The 15,763-nt window shown below is 44.8% G+C and overlaps 1 protein-coding gene and 1 long non-coding RNA gene across 6 annotated transcripts in view; one reads left to right on the forward strand and one right to left on the reverse strand.

The window, feature by feature from the left end:
• The window catches only part of LOC130887310 (uncharacterized), a 49,522-nt gene extending 46,436 nt beyond the window's left edge, over positions 1-3,086 (reverse strand). Inside the window, exon 1 of the long non-coding RNA XR_009058361.1 lies at positions 2,750-3,086. This is a non-coding gene — a long non-coding RNA (uncharacterized LOC130887310). The remainder of the gene's footprint in view (positions 1-2,749) is intronic.
• Otulin (OTU deubiquitinase with linear linkage specificity) overlaps positions 1-15,763 on the forward strand; it is a 31,827-nt gene that overhangs the window by 1,672 nt on the left and 14,392 nt on the right. Inside the window, exons 1-3 of one of the 5 annotated variants that reach the window (XM_057789673.1) lie at positions 3,281-3,517; positions 11,032-11,108; positions 14,587-14,684. In XM_057789673.1, the coding sequence (XP_057645656.1) occupies positions 3,366-3,517; positions 11,032-11,108; positions 14,587-14,684 (327 nt within the window). In that variant the 5' untranslated portion in view covers positions 3,281-3,365. Of the gene's footprint in view, positions 1-3,280; positions 3,518-11,031; positions 11,109-14,586; positions 14,685-15,763 lie in introns of those variants that run through there. The other 4 variants (XM_057789674.1, XM_057789675.1, XM_057789676.1 and 1 more) reach the window with 4 other exon arrangements.

The following is a 15,763-nucleotide window of genomic DNA, read 5'->3' on the forward strand; positions in this document are numbered from 1 at the left end:
GCGTTTCACTTGCCTCCTCCTCACAGAGGATTCCCAAACCCACCCCATAATTATTTTCCAAGTTTAATCTAACAGAAAAAGATCTGTATATAAACATACCATGAAGGTATTTTTTTTTTAACCTTTAAATAAAATACTAAATCCAGGATCTTCATCTGTTGTCTTAGTTAGGGTTTCTACTGCTGTGAAGAGACACCATGACCACAGCAACTCTTATAAAGGAAAACATTTAATTGTGGTAACTTGCTTACAGTTTCAGAGGTTTAATTCATTATCATGGCAGGGAAGCAAGACAACATGAAAGCAGACATGGTGCTGGAGAAAGAGCAGAGTCCTCCATCTTGACTCACAGGCAACAGGAAGTGGTCTTTCTCACTCAGAGTGGCTTGAGTACATGAGACCTCAAAGTCCGCCTCCACGGTGACACACTGCCTTCAACAAGGCCACAAAGTCACACCTAATAGTGTCACTCCCTTTGGAAACCATTTTCTTTCAAGCCACCACACCTGTTAAGCTCCTTTAGAAGCATATTTAGCATGGTAGAACTTAAAATATTTCCGTCTTGAGCCTTGCATTAATTTCCTGGGATTTTAAATAACGAAGTACAATAAACCAGATGGTATAAACAGGAGCCTGCCTTTGAACTTCTGGAAGCTAGACGTGTAAGATGAGATTGCTCGTAGTGCCAAGCCTTTTCTGAAGAGCCTTTGAATAATCCTTTTTATTTTTTCTTAGCTCTGGTGACTTCTAGCTGCATCTCTCTAGACTCTACCTTCTTCCTCACACGGCCTTATTCCTTCTGCTGTTTATCCATCTGTGTAACCTCTCCTCTCACCATTAACTTTATGGAACGTCCTAATCCAGCACGATATCACTTTACCTAATTCCTATACAAAGATTCTTTCCTGGTAGTCACGCTGTGAAGTTCCAGGTGGACATGAACTGGGGTGGTGACATACTGTTTAACCCACTACAAGCACACATCCTTAAAATCCACAACCTATTTGCTTATCCTTTTATGCGTTGAATTTCTAGCATGCGTGTTTCTTACCTTTTCAAGAACAAAAGAACACCTCAGAGTTGTCTCAAAAGACATTCTTTCTGTAGTTTACTCTCTGATGTCCCTACCTCCCTAAGTTTATCTCCCACTTGTCTATACAAAGAGTTTCTACCCGAAAGAGTAAGCGACAGTTTATTCTGGAGCCAAATCAATATGAGGCACCACGGTCCAGGAATGCAGACATGGGTTACTGTAAGTGTCACAGCTCAGACGGAGAGGGATCCTGGCAGTCGGGAGTCAGGGGATATTCAGTGTTAGAGCTCGGATGGAAGAGTGCTCTGGCAGTTGGGAGCCAGGGAATAGCACAGGCCACAGTAAGCATAGCAGTTTACAGCCCTGCCCTCGGGAACATTTCCCCAATGTAACAGTTCTGCTCTGGCAGGAGAGGGCTTCCCGAGCTTTGAGCTAAGTTGTTACAACTCTGCTCTGACACTCCAGGTTGTAAGAACTCGCTGCAGGCCAGGGGAAGGGTACCCCAGTGAAAGTGTTACAAGCTACAATCCTGCTTTGCTGGGCTTCTGACTTCTAAGGGAAGTTGTAACGACTGACTATTAAGGCTTCCCCAGCTCAAGAGATTTATTGGGAGGGAAAAATCCAGGAGAGTGGCTGCCTCTACCAAGGTAGAAGAGCAGTGGCAAACTGGACCTGCACAGGGCTTATACAGGACTTCTTAGGGGCAGAGTTTTCCTAGGGAGACAATCAGGGATTGGTTAGTTTAGTTGGTCAGGGGCAGAGATATGATTTCAGAGCCAAACTGCTTTCACTGGCTTTTCTAAGCTTTTTGGCTCTAGTTTTGGGGCCAGGACATATTTCTTTCGGTGACTCTGATTCTAGGGACAAAGTGTGTGTTTCTTTGGCACTGGTTTCAGGATCAGGGTGCATTTCTTTGGGTCTGGGTTCAGGAATAAAGTGTTTCTTTCCCTGGCTGTGGTTTCAGAACCAGGGTGAGTTTCTTTCACTGGCTGTGGTTTCAGAGTCAGGGTGGATTTCTTTGGCTGGCCTTTTTACCCTACAGTTATCTCAAATACGTTCCAGTATAACAGTTTCATTATTTGTTTTTGTCGTTGTTGCTGTTTTTTGATAACAGAATGGATAAAATAGTAAGGTAGAGGTATTTTTAAAAATAATTTGGAAAATCAAATAGACGGTAGAAATGCTTGTTATAGATCTCAGGGGCTATCTGATTATATTCTCCACTCTTGGGTTGATAAAAGTTAATAGCCTGTACATTCCATAAATATTTACCCAGTAGCCACAATGAAGTTGCCTCAACATAGAGGCTGGCAATAAATGGCTATTAAGGAGAACTGAGGATTGCCCAAAAAGCTTGCTCCTAACCTGTAACATTCTAGCTCTCCATATTCAGGGAAGTTTTAATCGGCCTTGTAGGATGTTTAACATCCTTATAGGATGTCCGGGGGATGTGTTCCCCGATCCCCGGACATCAGTTTAGCCCCATCCTTTAATGTTTAACTGCAGGCAAAAGGGATTTTCCAAAGTGACCTCACCAAAAGCACTCAACGAAGACCAAGTTCAAGCTTATCAGTGGGACTTGGCTCTTTATGATTTGACGTTCCAGAAGACCCACCGCTACCTACCTGTTCTGCCCCTGAACCTCTTGCATGCTTCCCAATAGTCCCCGCCATGTACTCCTCCAGCTTGAGGCTGGAGCTAAGCCTGCTCGCTCACCTGCTCACCGTGGCGTCTGCGCCTCCACTGTCTCGGGGACGACACAAGTTTCATGTCAGCTCCTGGAAGCTTGCTAACATCAGACTTTTGCTTTTATTCTTAAGTAAAAACTACCGTACGAAACTATATTCAAGACAGGGCAGCGCTTACTGCACTGTGATCCCCCCAGCCGCTCCTAAGGCCGCGCGGGCTCGGAGGCTGCATTGTCTGTCACTCAGGAACCAATGCCAACGGGAGTTTTACGGGGACGTCTAACTCCCTGAGACCCTTCACTACCACCAGGGCCTTCCATCTCTCCACACCGCCCCGCCGGGGTCCTGCCAAGCGTCCCACACCCACGACTCCCGCCTGGGAACCCCGGGGTGAGGCGCTGCTTCAGCCAGCAGGACCTGAACATGCGCAGTGGGCGTCAGGCGCTCTGCGGCTCCGGTCCTTCTGCGCAGGCGTACCCGTCATCCTGAAGCCTCGCCTCCTGCCACGCCCTCTTGCCGCGGGTCAAAGGTCGCGGGGGCGGGCCCAGTGACGCTCCCGGAAGCGCCGTGCGGACCTCGCGAGGCGCCGGGCAGCGCAGCCACGGCTCCAGTCGGCCGGACCGCAGGGCCCGGTGTGGCCGCCCATGAGTCGGGAAACCATGCCTCAGCCCGGAGCGTGGCCCGGGGCGAGCTGCGCGGAGACGCCGGCCCGCGAAGCGGGGGCCGCGGCGCGGGAGGGCGGGAAGGTGACAATCGGCGCGCAGCCCCGGGCCGCGATGCGGTGCCCGGCCGAGCAGTGAGTGAGCGGGGCGGGCGAGGGCGCGGGGCTGCCGTGGGCAGGAGGCGAGCTGGACGGAGTCGGGGTGCCGAGGCTGTCACAGCCGGGTCACCCGGGCCGCCCCACTCCCGCTGTGACAGCTGTCCATCCCTACAGTGAGGGAAAGCTCCAGGAATTCGGGGAAGAGCTCCGAAGGGAGTCTTCGTTAATGAGCGACTCATTCCCCGGAGCCCTTTCCTCCAGCCTAGCTCTGAGGAAGTGAGGTCGCCCCTGTCACAGCCCCAGAACCGCCTCGCGACGTCTTCTCCCCGGGAAGACCCGTTGCCACTCGAAGAGGGTCATACCTGTTGGACAGACTTTGCCCACAGGCTGACCTTCTCCGCTTTACCCCGTCCGAGCCTGGCAGGGCGTCCCCTCCACCCATCGCTTTTAAATCCACACAAAAATCAGTGCTGACTTACTGGCCTAAGTCAGAGCGTTTGCATTTTGAGTGAGCTGGAGGTGTCTGCACTTCAGAGTTCGTGGCACGGTTGCATATGCATCTGGACTTAGAAAATTAAAAGCTCAGCCAACCAGTTTGACTGATTTTCTTTTCGTTTTTAAAAAATTTTTCTTTTCGATTGATTTTATGTGTAAGAGTGTTTTGCCTGCATGTCAGTGTACAGCGTTAAGTGCCTGGTGCCTGAGGAGGTTAGAGGTGGGTGTTGAACCCCAGGGACTGGAGTTACAGATGGTTGTGAGTCACCAGGTGAGTTCTGGGAACCGAACCCCTGAGCCATCTCTCTTGCCCCCAACAAGTTTTCTTATCGACCCAAAATTTAAGTCGTAAGGTGTATCTAAATGGACCCCCCAGAGTTCTTTTAATCTAAGTGTCTTTTGAAGCCTTGTTAATGAAGATGTTATATAATAGCTCATTTGCGCGGTGCACTAGGGTGGGCATTGATCGCTTTTATTTACTGAGCACCCAAGTGTGGTGGTAATTATTCGTGTAATGAGTTAATGGTGACTGCAGAAAGATTTAGGGTAGGAGGCCTTAACTTTCTCCCTGAGCTAGGCTGGCAATTGAAGACTTAGTGACATTGGCAGTTAGCTTTGGGACTTGGAGAGCTGTTAGCTCTTTATCTGGGTCAGCATTCTCTGAGCTTCGGGCATAGTTGCTGGGTCTTTTGTAGTTAATGAATTTATATATCTTGGCTTTTGCATGAAATGTCCTGATTCCTAAATAGGGACACTTATTTTTCTTTATATTGAATTCCATATACAGGTGTGTGTGACTTGTTCTAATCTGTGACTGCCATGTAGGGACGAGACTGAGGATGTCTCTTGCCTCTGCTCTTCCTCTGGGCCCAACTTGGTTCCCAGCTGCTCCTACTGCCTGCCTTCCTCCTGTCCTGAGCCCTTCCCTAGATGCCCAGCAACTCAGCCTTGTCTTAGCAGTCTCACATGGCTTGAATGACCCCTGAACGTTTGGGGCCAGAACCACATTCCCAGAAGTCCACATAGTTGTTCGGTAGTTTTTCTGTCGTTCTTATGAGCACCTTGGAGAATAAATCCCAGAGGAAGGAGTCAGCATAGTCCTGTTAGTAGTCCTAAAGCTGAAAGCCTATGTCACCTGACACTCTGAGGAAACAGTTGCACTTCTGCAGACAGTTGTTTGTCCAGGGAGACACAGGTAGGGGATTTCAAGACCAAGTTTCTGGATGCTTGGGTGAGAAGTGTCTTCCCCCCCCATTACTTCCTGACCTCCTTAGCAACAGAGGCATAATTTATATGGACAGCAGACTTTACCACCTCCATGTTGGTAGTTTGTGCTTTTATTAGCTTAATTTCTTTCTCCTTACTGCCTGTGTTGCCTTTAATTATCCCATTCTCCTTTGACTCTTCATCAGGTACAGAAATGGGGCTTAAGTGTAACTTAAAAATGTTGCTATTTCAACATCCTACCACTGGCCTCTCCATCTGTCTGAATCAGCATTGTATGATAGTTAATTGGGCGATTTTTCTTTGAGGTGTTCTTAGGGTCGTTCATCATAGAAATATTACATAGTTCACAGTATAATAGATGCATATGTAATAATGCAGCTTAATAGATGAGTGTAAATTTAGATTAATACTGTTTAAAATGTGCTTTAGAAATCTGTTTTGAACTCTAGGGTCAGATCTTCTTTCCACTCAGAATCATTGAAAATATTTGCACCTTAAAATAGGAACACAGCAAGTCTAGATATATTTTGAGATATTCTATGGAGTCACTTTTTACTGCATTTGAGGGGGAATTAATTATGAATCCAAATGATAGCCAATCTCCTGCAGCTGCATTATGTGTCTGGGCTGTGACTCAAGGGTATGATGGCTGCACAGGCTGCTCTGATTTCTGTCCTGTAAGCTCACTGCATTTCACAAGGGCAAGCCTGGGGAAGAGGGACCATAAACCACATGTATACCCTGCTTGCTGAACAAGCCTCAAGGATAGCTCACAGGAAAACCTGGGGTCCTTTTTGAAGACCAGACGGAATTGCCTTTCTGCAAGCTCCCTGGCCACTCATGTTACAGTTCTCCTTCACTCTACCTTCTCACCACCCCAGTCCTGGGCTCGAATCCTTTCGTGTTTGGTTTCTGCTCCATCTGTGGAATACCCTTAGACAGTTACACCACACTAGACGTGGTCAGTGAATTCTCAGACCGCCCCATGCACGCTCAGTCTGTTTGAGGATGGAACTGGAGTTGAATCTGGGATTCATGGTGGGTGGGCAATGCGGGGAGGGGTACCAGTAGTCTGTGAAGCCCTGTGAAACTGAGGGGCAAGCTTGTGTTTCCACGCTACAGTAGGGATTCTTAAAGGGTCTGTGAGCACCCCCTGTCCTCCAAGTATTAAGCTGTTTTCAGGGACTGCCAGAGCCACTGTTGTGCTCTGTGTTTTCTGCCTTCTCACTTCTCGGGGAGCAGGTGAGAAGAGGTGTAGTGGCGGGGTAGTAGTGGAGCCCGGCTCCTCAGCCGGGGAAGAACCTCCGTCGGGAATCATCCAGGAGGTCTGCAGACCTCACTGTTGAAGATGCACTTCTGATAGTCACATGGAAAGTCCACTTGCAGAAGTGGGTGGGATTTTGGCCTAGGTGCTGGTACTTTCCTGCATTTGCTGTGTTGTTTACCCCTATCTGCAGTCACTGATCAGTGGAAAAAGGCTAGGTTGAGTGGTCTTTACTTTTCCTGTGTGTGTGTGGGGGGGGGGAAGGAAGACATGTTGGCGTCACACTGGTTGACTGTCTCAGCAATACTGCCTGAGCCATTAGTCTTCTAGGGACAGACCAAGTTATGTATGAACTGCAGGGCTCCAGTTCAGACCTGGACAGAACTCCATACTCTGTTCTTTTTCTTAGATAACTAAGGGTGCCTTGGTCAAACATTCTTATTGGTGAGTGACTAAGATACTATTTGGGGGTTGGAAAAATGGCTAGGAGTTAAGTACTTGCTGCTCTTGTATAGGACCTGGTTTAGGTTCCCAGCGCCCTCTTTTGGCCTCAGGTACCAGGCACACACATAGCATACAGACATGCATTCAGGGAAACACGCATTCACATAAAACAGTAAAATCAAAATAAATACATCTTTTTTCTTATGAAGAAAACATTTTAAATACATCTTTTTAAAGCAAAAACATTGTCTTGTAAGCTGTGTATATAAATTAGAATTGTTTTCATGACTTGAATCAGAAATTAAATACTTCACTGAGCTCTGCCTTTAATTTGCCATTTTCTTGGAAATAATATGATTTTGTCTGTACTAGTGAGCATTTACAAACAAGTTTCTCTTTGCTTTTTCAAGACAGGGTTTTTCTGTAGCTTTGGAGCCTGTCCTGGAACTAGCCTGTCCTGGAACTAGACCAGACTGGCTTCAAACTCACAGAGATTCTCCTGCCTCTGCCTTCCAAGTGCCGGGATTAAAGGTGTGTGCCACCATAGCCTGGTATACAAACAAGTCTTAGCTGTATTTAATGGTCCGGTCCTGTAATGCCAGTACTCTGAAGGTGGAGACACACACATACACATCTTTAAAATTTCTTGATCTAGAAACCTCTGAGCTGAGTAATAGGTGCTAGCTATTAGCTTACTCAATTTGGTGTGTTGCTCTCAGAGTAAACTAGTTTAGCTCATGAGAAAACAGGTAAGTAGTATTTTATGGAACTTAAACAGATTCTTCCAGATAATGCCATGGGGCTACACTAGTTATTTCTCGTTGGGATTCATTATCATTTTATTATCTGCACAGCTTAAAAGTAACTAGCATGTCTGGACACTGGGCCGGTTTTCTCTTTACTATTTTCTAGCTGTCGTGTTTCTAGGAGAGATGTATTTGCTGTGGTGCTCTTCTGAGCCTGTGGGGTTTGTGGCCTCTGTTCTTAGCCAGAGTGGACAGACACGTCTTTACCAGTAATGGTTGCCATCCTTTTCGAGCTGTCAGCATTGGTGACTTTATCTTAATATCCCTTTTCCTTGCATTGTTTCGTTATCTTCCCTTCCCATAAAAAAACAAAAAACAGATCTCTACCTGCTTCACATTCCCAGCTTTAAATATTATTTCCTTTTGTAGTTTTCAGTGTAATATGTTGACTCTTAAAACATCAAGACCATGGTTTTGTTTTGTTCTAGTGTTGGGGAATAAAGCCCCAAGACAGAGTCTAAATGGAACCATTTTATTTCATTCTTTACTGTTCTAGAGAGTGAGCTCCAGAGAATGGGGCCTGCTAGGCAAGTGCTGTTTCTTCCTGGTCACCCTTAGGTGGGGGGATATTTCATCCTGGCTGTCACATGCTTTCCTTTCTGGCTGTGTTGATCTCCATTCCTTAAAATTAACATTTTCCTGTTCTCCAAGGCACAGCTTTGGGTTCTTTCTACAGCTCGCCTTTGGTGGCCAAGGAAATTAGCAAATGCTGGTGCAAGGATCTGGGTGAACTGTCCGGTTGCTGAAGTAGCTTGTGGATGCTGTGGGCTTGTCAGCAGCTTCTGCTTTGCTCCTCTTGTAAGAACTGTGTCCTGAACACTGCCTTCTACTGCCACCATTCCTGTACTGTTTGGCCTTCCCTTTGCACTCACCTCTCCTGTTCTGCTGTTTCTTTTCCTATTGGCCCTTCTAGGAATTTGTAGTTGTAAAATGCTCTTTTGGATTGCCTCTTCTGGGCACTGGGGTTGTGATTATGATTTTGGTTATTTTGTAAACTAAGAACAGAGGACCAGAGGGGAGACAAATGTTCATACAGGCTGGCCACAGAATTTGCCTGAAATGCAAATATCTGATAGGCGGTTAGAACTTAGCTGGAAGAGGAACCGCAGACCATACAGCTCTTACCAGCCTTCTCATTGAAGCTGAGAAAGCGAACGGCAAGATTGGGGAAGTGTTGTCCAAAGACAGCTTCTGAGAATTTAAATATATTAAGAAAGTGATTTGTTTTAATGACTGTTTTAGAGAATCAGAATTTTTCTGATGGGGGTTTGACAGAAAGATGTTATTAAATTTATGAGAGAAGAATGAAAACATGTGGTCATATTTTATTTTTGGCCTTTGATCTGTTGTTCCCATGCATCTGTTTGCTTTTAACTTTGGCGCAAGCTCTGTAGGTGACATGCCTTTTGCCTGAAATGTCACTGGAACATATGATACTTGTTCTCTTACCATCATACTGCTATATGTATACATACATACACGCTAGGGAAAACAAGGATAAGAAATGGTCACTGGGCAAATTGTTTATTAGTACATATCAGTGAGTAAATTAAAATTAACAGTAGCTAACCTTTTTGAGTACTCATTTTAAGTATGTCTTTCTCAACAGTAGTCCTGTGAAGTAACTGCTCTGTGTAGAGGTAATAAGGGCTGGGTAAATGGTAACCAACCTCTGCCATAGCAAGTGTTGCTCTCTGTAGAGGGTGGGCCCACACAGCATGTGTCAGGATGTGGTAGGATAGAGGCAGGATTCCAGACCTGTTGGGATGAGAGAACACCTGTAGTCTCGGGTGTAAAAGTACAAAGCAGTTGGGGCTCTTTGGGCTGAGTTCAGTTATCAAATCCATGCTGGAGGGAAGTGGTGGGTATATAATTTGTATATATATCACACACATATATAACTCATGTGTATGAGTATTCATATATATGAATGACAAGGTCTTTGTACACTCCAGTCTGGACATCAAGATCTGTCACACCTTCTTGAGTACTGGGAGTATAAGCCTGTACCACCACGTCTACACGGTGCAGATTTAGACATCTGTTCTCTCACAGTTGGGAGACACTGGATGATTGCATAAGGTTCTTGTTAGATTCCCACTGCAGTCCACTCTCTAGCACCCTTCTTCATCTGTCCCTCCTGGTCTGCTGTTCTGTCTCCCAGCTCTGCCTGCCAGGCCATGCCCACAGATAACGAGATCAGAAGTACCATATTCATTCACTTGGCTCCTTCTCTTTGAGGCTGGCACCTCTTCCTTCCTGGATTCTGTTGTGTTTGAAGCTCCTCTCTCCCCAGGCTGCTGTGTGCATGGGGCACTGTCATGGGAAATATGGGGAGTTGGAGGTCTGCACGCTCCTTATGTGGAATCTCCTGATTTTTAAGCTCAGTGTGTTGCTGTTCCTTCAGATGGACTTACTTCTTCCAGTTCCTGAGCCTTCGACTTCCTCCTGGCTTACTTCTTTATTTGCCTTGCCTAGCTGCCCCTCCAGCAGCCTTGGGCTTCCCTGCCTGCACTGTTTGCCCCTCTGCCTCCCCCCCAGTTTTTCACATCCATGTCTCCACTTTCAGCAGATCGCTGTGTTCTGTTCCCTTTATTGTTATTTGGGGATAATAGTATTTTTGAGGTGTTGGGATTAATCCTAAAGCTGGAACATGCTAGGCAGCTCTAGCCAGGCCTCTAAATATTCAAGGAAAGGGGAGGTATTTTCAAAGTGGAAGCCCCATTCATTATATTTGTCTAGAATTTTCCCCTTCCTAATATTTAGTATGTTACCAGAAGTGATTATATTCTTTAAGAATAGTGGTAGCAATTAAAACTTGTGGGAACATAACAGCATTTCTGGTTAGGGAACAGGAGAAGCCTCACTGAAGGTTTTTAGCTTAGGGAGCTTATTATAATTGATTCCCTCTTTTCATGTTTTTAGAGTTGCTGCTGTCAGAATTGCTTGTAACATCAGAAAAATCGACATTCCTGTGTAAATTATTAGCACTATTTCTGCTTTTGGAACTTGGTGGAATCATTTCAGGAACGTTATTGATTAAGATGCATGCTAATCGATTTTAGTTGAATTGGCCTTGGAGTCCTTTGATGTATATGAATGGTCTCATTTAAAGGAAGTGGTTCTGAAGCAGAGGAGAGTGTTGAGGTAGAGACACTAGCATTCTAGGACCCATATTTTATTACTGTGGCATCCTATATGTGAAAACAGTTATATTTCTGTGTCGTGAGCATTTCATAGCAGCTATATGTTATCACACATTGGGAAATGTCAGTGAACAGAGTTTGAAAATATCTACTTTGGTGTGATTTCAGCGAGGAGGACATGTACCGTGCTGCAGATGAAATAGAAAAGGAGAAAGAATTGCTAATACATGAAAGAGGGATATCAGGTATGTTTGGAATTGTTTTGTTTGTAGACTTTTTTTGTTTATAGAAAATTCAGTTAGATTAGTATATCTGCTTTCATGAAATGTGACCTGTATTTCCTAGGAGGTCCTCTTCTACATGCAGTCTCTTCCATATGAATCACCCACTTGGCTGACATGGATTTAGGGAAGACTTCCCTGCATCTGTTGACTCTCCCTTCTCTCAGTTTATTTCTTTACATCCTTACAACCGTTTGGATGTGAATACCCTTTTCATTTTCAATTGCAAGATGTTTTGAGAAGTTAACTATACACATATCTTTGTCTGAAGAAGGCCTTGTAATCTGATTGACTACAGCAAAATGGCCATGTGCCTGATAGCACCAGTCATTTTGTGACTGTACACAGGGTGCTGCTCTGCCAGACTTGCTCTTCTCACTCCCATGAGTGCTCCTGGTGTGGGCTTGGTGCTCCTCCTGGCTCCCTGGCTAAGGTGAAGTGTGTCCTTCCATTGCAGGCGGGCCTTTGCAGAGGCTGAGGAGAGCGCCAGAGTGTTGTGAATGTTACATCTTCTCACTGCTGTGTCGTCAACATGTCTGCTGTTTCTGAGAACTGGCTTCTGTTTCACTGACGGCTAACAAAAGCTTTATTGTGATTAGGGTACATAAGGTTTTGATGTTTTCTGAGTCTTACTCTAGAGCTGGTCAACTTCCCAGTGTGGCAGAGATGTGTCATAGTGGTCCTCCCTAGGACTTCATAGGATGCTCAACCTCCACAGCGTGTTGCTCCAAATCGCTCAGGGCACAGAATACTGTTTGGGGCATCATGCTCTTGTGTGTTTGCCCATCGTGTACTAACGCTGTAGAACCTCCTTTTCTTTCACTTTCTAGGCTCTGTTGTGATTCCTTTCTGTCCAGCATTGTTCCGCACACAGGCTTCGAGACTTTTCAGTGAATCTTGTGACATGCAGCTTCAGTTTGACAGCATTCCTTATAGCTCAGTCCTGCTGAGCTCTTGCTCTTCCTTAGTGTCCTGTAGCAGCACCACCTCCTGCACTGCAGAGCTCAGACCAAGACCAAGTTGTTGGTCTTTGTTGGTGAAAAGATATCTCATCTAACATCGCTCCATAAAGAAAGGCTTTCCAGGCCTTGACCTCCTATCCAGCTTTATAAACAAAGATCTATTGGACCTTTTATGTTTGTCCTTGGCAGCTTTCATGCATGCTCAGTAGTTGGGACAGAAACTGTTTGCTCCTAAAACCCAGGTTATTTCCTACCAGACCCATTGCAGAAGAATTTTGAGATTCCGATCCTAGTCTGTCTTCCGAGAGTCCCAGCTTCCTGGTGGAGTCCCAGTTTTGTTCTTACCCTTTGAGGTATGATTATTATATTCATCACTTATGTGATGCGTAAGGTCCAGACCTTGCTTCCTTGAGTGCCTTCTTACCACTTTTGGGTTTTTACTTCTTTCTTTCTTTCTTTCTTTCTTTCTTTCTTTCTTTCTTTCTTTCTTTCTTTCTTTCTTTCCGTTTCTTTTCTTTTCTTTCTTTCTTTTCTTCCTTTTTCTTTTTTCTTTCTTTTTCTTTCTTTTCTTTCCTCTCTCCCTCTCTCCCCCTCTCCCCCCCCCCCCCCCTCTCTCTCTCTCTCTCTCTCTCTCTCTCTCTCTCTCTTTCTGGTTTTGGCTGTAGAAGTAGTCTTCTCCCTGGAAGCGGCAATAGGAGCCTGCATAGTTTACAGTCAGAGGAGGGTGTTGTGATCAAAGCTGCCTCATCCTGTGCCTCCATCTCCTAGTCTAGTAAGCCTGTGGGGACTGCTGGTGTCCTCCCAGCTACGGTAGCTGTAGCTGTGCAAGTATGTCATTTCCCCTAGCCTCCCAGCTCATGCAGACTCTGAATCAGGACAGGACTAGCCTTCTGCCTTGGTGTCTTGCCTTTATAAGAGCCCTGGGCCAGCCCTGTGACCTGAGATAGTAGGATTCCCCAGCCCTGCCCAGGGGTCAGAAAAGAGGATGGCTGGAAGGAGCCTTACTGTCTGGAAGCCTTTCCTCTGCTGGTAGTGTGTTCTCACCAGGTTCACACCCCTGTCTGGCAAGACCTTATGGCCCAGAAAGGGTCCTGACTGCACATTAGCAGTTCTTCCTGTGTGGGGGAGCACTTCCTTATTCTGAGCAGCCTCTTAAAAATTATTTCTTGAATTTCAGAGATGAAAGGTCTTTATTTGAGGGTTGGTTGTGCAACAGTGATTTGTGGTCTCTCTCACTTCTAGGCTATCCCTGATGTATTCATGCAGAAATATGCCTGTGTTATTTGTGCAGGGATTATTTCCCGCTTTTGTAAAACAATTATTTTTCTTTAAGAAATGATGAACAGTGAGGGTTTTTTGTTCTTTGTTCTTTTTGAATAGGCAGTTTTTATAATATACTTTAAAAACAAATTTCTTTCCAAAACTGTAGGGAGGCTTTGGTGCTCCTTGGTCATTCTGGCTTCCACTGGTCTTTTCTCCTCCTGAAGAAGTTCATTCAGGGTGGGAACTTTGTGTTCACTATCTTACATTCCCAGCTCTGGCACAGTGTTCAACACGGTTAGAACTCAGTGAATATATGTTGAATTGAATGAAACACTTATTTCACGTACTAGATATGCAGGCTTGCTGTGTTCTGAAGTACTTCTAAATTCATCTCCTAAAACAATTGTTAATATCTATGTTCTTAACAGTATTTTTTAAAAAAACCAAGATGAACCCAAGAATTTGCCCATTTTCCTTTTGAAGTAACAGACTGTCATAACAAACATGCACCTAGTAATAGGTGTGTACATTAATACATCAAACCTCGTCGGTTAAATCAAGAAAATCTTACTTAAGGCTCTTGATTTAATCCTCAGTGTACACACACACACACACGAAGGGTCTTAGGGGAGAAGAGACAAATGGTAGCATTTGTTTAAACTTGAGGTGTACTAGTTTTGGGAGACATCAAAGAAGTCTGTGGATTAGCCAACAGCAAGCACTCTGGTACTTTTTGGCTTATTAACTATAGTCTTTTAGGTAAATACAAATATATTTTTGTTAGGTATTATCTCTAATAGATATGAAAAATTACAGATGGTGGAAGTATTTTCTTATGTTTCATATACTTGATTCTGATTATAAAAGTGTTCATAGATACCCGTGGGTAAGATGAGTGTGAGCTGGGAGGCTGCTGCAGCACTCTTGAGCACACACAGAAGGGCTGCTGCCTGACTCAGGATTTAAGTCTCCACACAGGCTTGACTAGCTGCTGTGTGGAGAATTGTCTGAGGGGTGTGGTGACAAGGGGTCCCATTGAGAGATCACTCTGGCTACTGGAGGTGATGTGGTGGCCGTGGCTAGAGGCATGGGCAGTGCTGGGATTCAGGAGATTTTAGACTAGAGGAAGGAGTGAAGGGTGGACTCCCCTGAGTGCCTTTATGTCCATACTCTGGCGCATTACTTGTTTGTTGATTGTTGCTATTTTCATTCTTCAGCAGAACCCAGGTTAAGTGTGGCTCCTGAGATGGATATCATGGACTACTGCAAGAAAGAATGGAGGGGAAATACTCAGAAAGCCACGTGCATGAAAAAGGTACGGCCACGGTGCACGAGTTCTTCAAACCGTTTGTCATAAGTTACATATCATATTATGTTTTTTGACATTGGTTAAGACAACTGCTATAATAAGACAATGCTGTAAATATTAGAGTTCTAATTTTAGAGATGAGGAAACAGACTGCAAAGATAAGGTCTTGTCTGAAGTCAGAGTATTAATATAGAAGCAACATCAGTTCTTCAGGAACTGTCTTTGGATAACACATAGCTGTGTGTTGAGAATTGAGCCGGCCAGTGGTGGTTCTCTTTGATACCTTTGGGAATGCCCTCCTTAACTTGGTGTTGTAAAAGCCTGAAGGACAGGCAGGGGTGACTCTACACCTCCTGTGCTTGGACACATACTGTCTAAACCCTAGGGTACAGAATTCTCCTGTACTCTCCTTACAGAGGAATCTTGAACCACTTCCCTCATTTAAGGTGTGCCAGGAGCTACCTTCACTTAGATCCACTGCATAGACTGGCAACACTAACAGAGTTTCCAAGACTGGCGTGGTAGTGGAATTGCAGCATACCCTCTGGGCTCTACCTATAGAATGTGTGTATCTGCATTCAGCATTGCTTATTCGGAGGGTAAACCATGTGAAACTGCCTCTGTTAGACCATTCTTGAGCTACAGAACTGGCAGGGTAGACTCCTACCTAGTACTTAAGGTTCTATCTTTTGTTACTTTTTTTCTTGGATTATTTGCATTTTGAATTTTAACATACTTGTGTTTTAGAAATACTTACCAATCTTTTTGATTTTTTTTATTATATTTATGTGTATGGGTGTTTTGCTACCATGTTTGTCTATACTACATGTGTGCAATGACTTCAGAGGCCAGAGAGACTCTGGGACTTTAGTTACTGATGATCGTGAGCTGCCACGTGGATGCTTAAGTTTGAACCCAGGTCCTCTGGAAGAGCAGCTAGTGCTCTTAACCACTGAATCATTTCTCTAGCCCATATTTGATAAAATCATATTTGGTAGAAAAATAGTCTGTGATTTTTGTGCTTAGGGTTTTAACTTTTTCAAAATTTAGTTTCTCTCATAGCTTTTTTTTTTTTTTAAGAAAAT

Source organism: Chionomys nivalis, chromosome 15 (assembly GCF_950005125.1).
Source record: "Chionomys nivalis chromosome 15, mChiNiv1.1, whole genome shotgun sequence".
NCBI lineage: Eukaryota > Metazoa > Chordata > Mammalia > Rodentia > Cricetidae > Chionomys > Chionomys nivalis.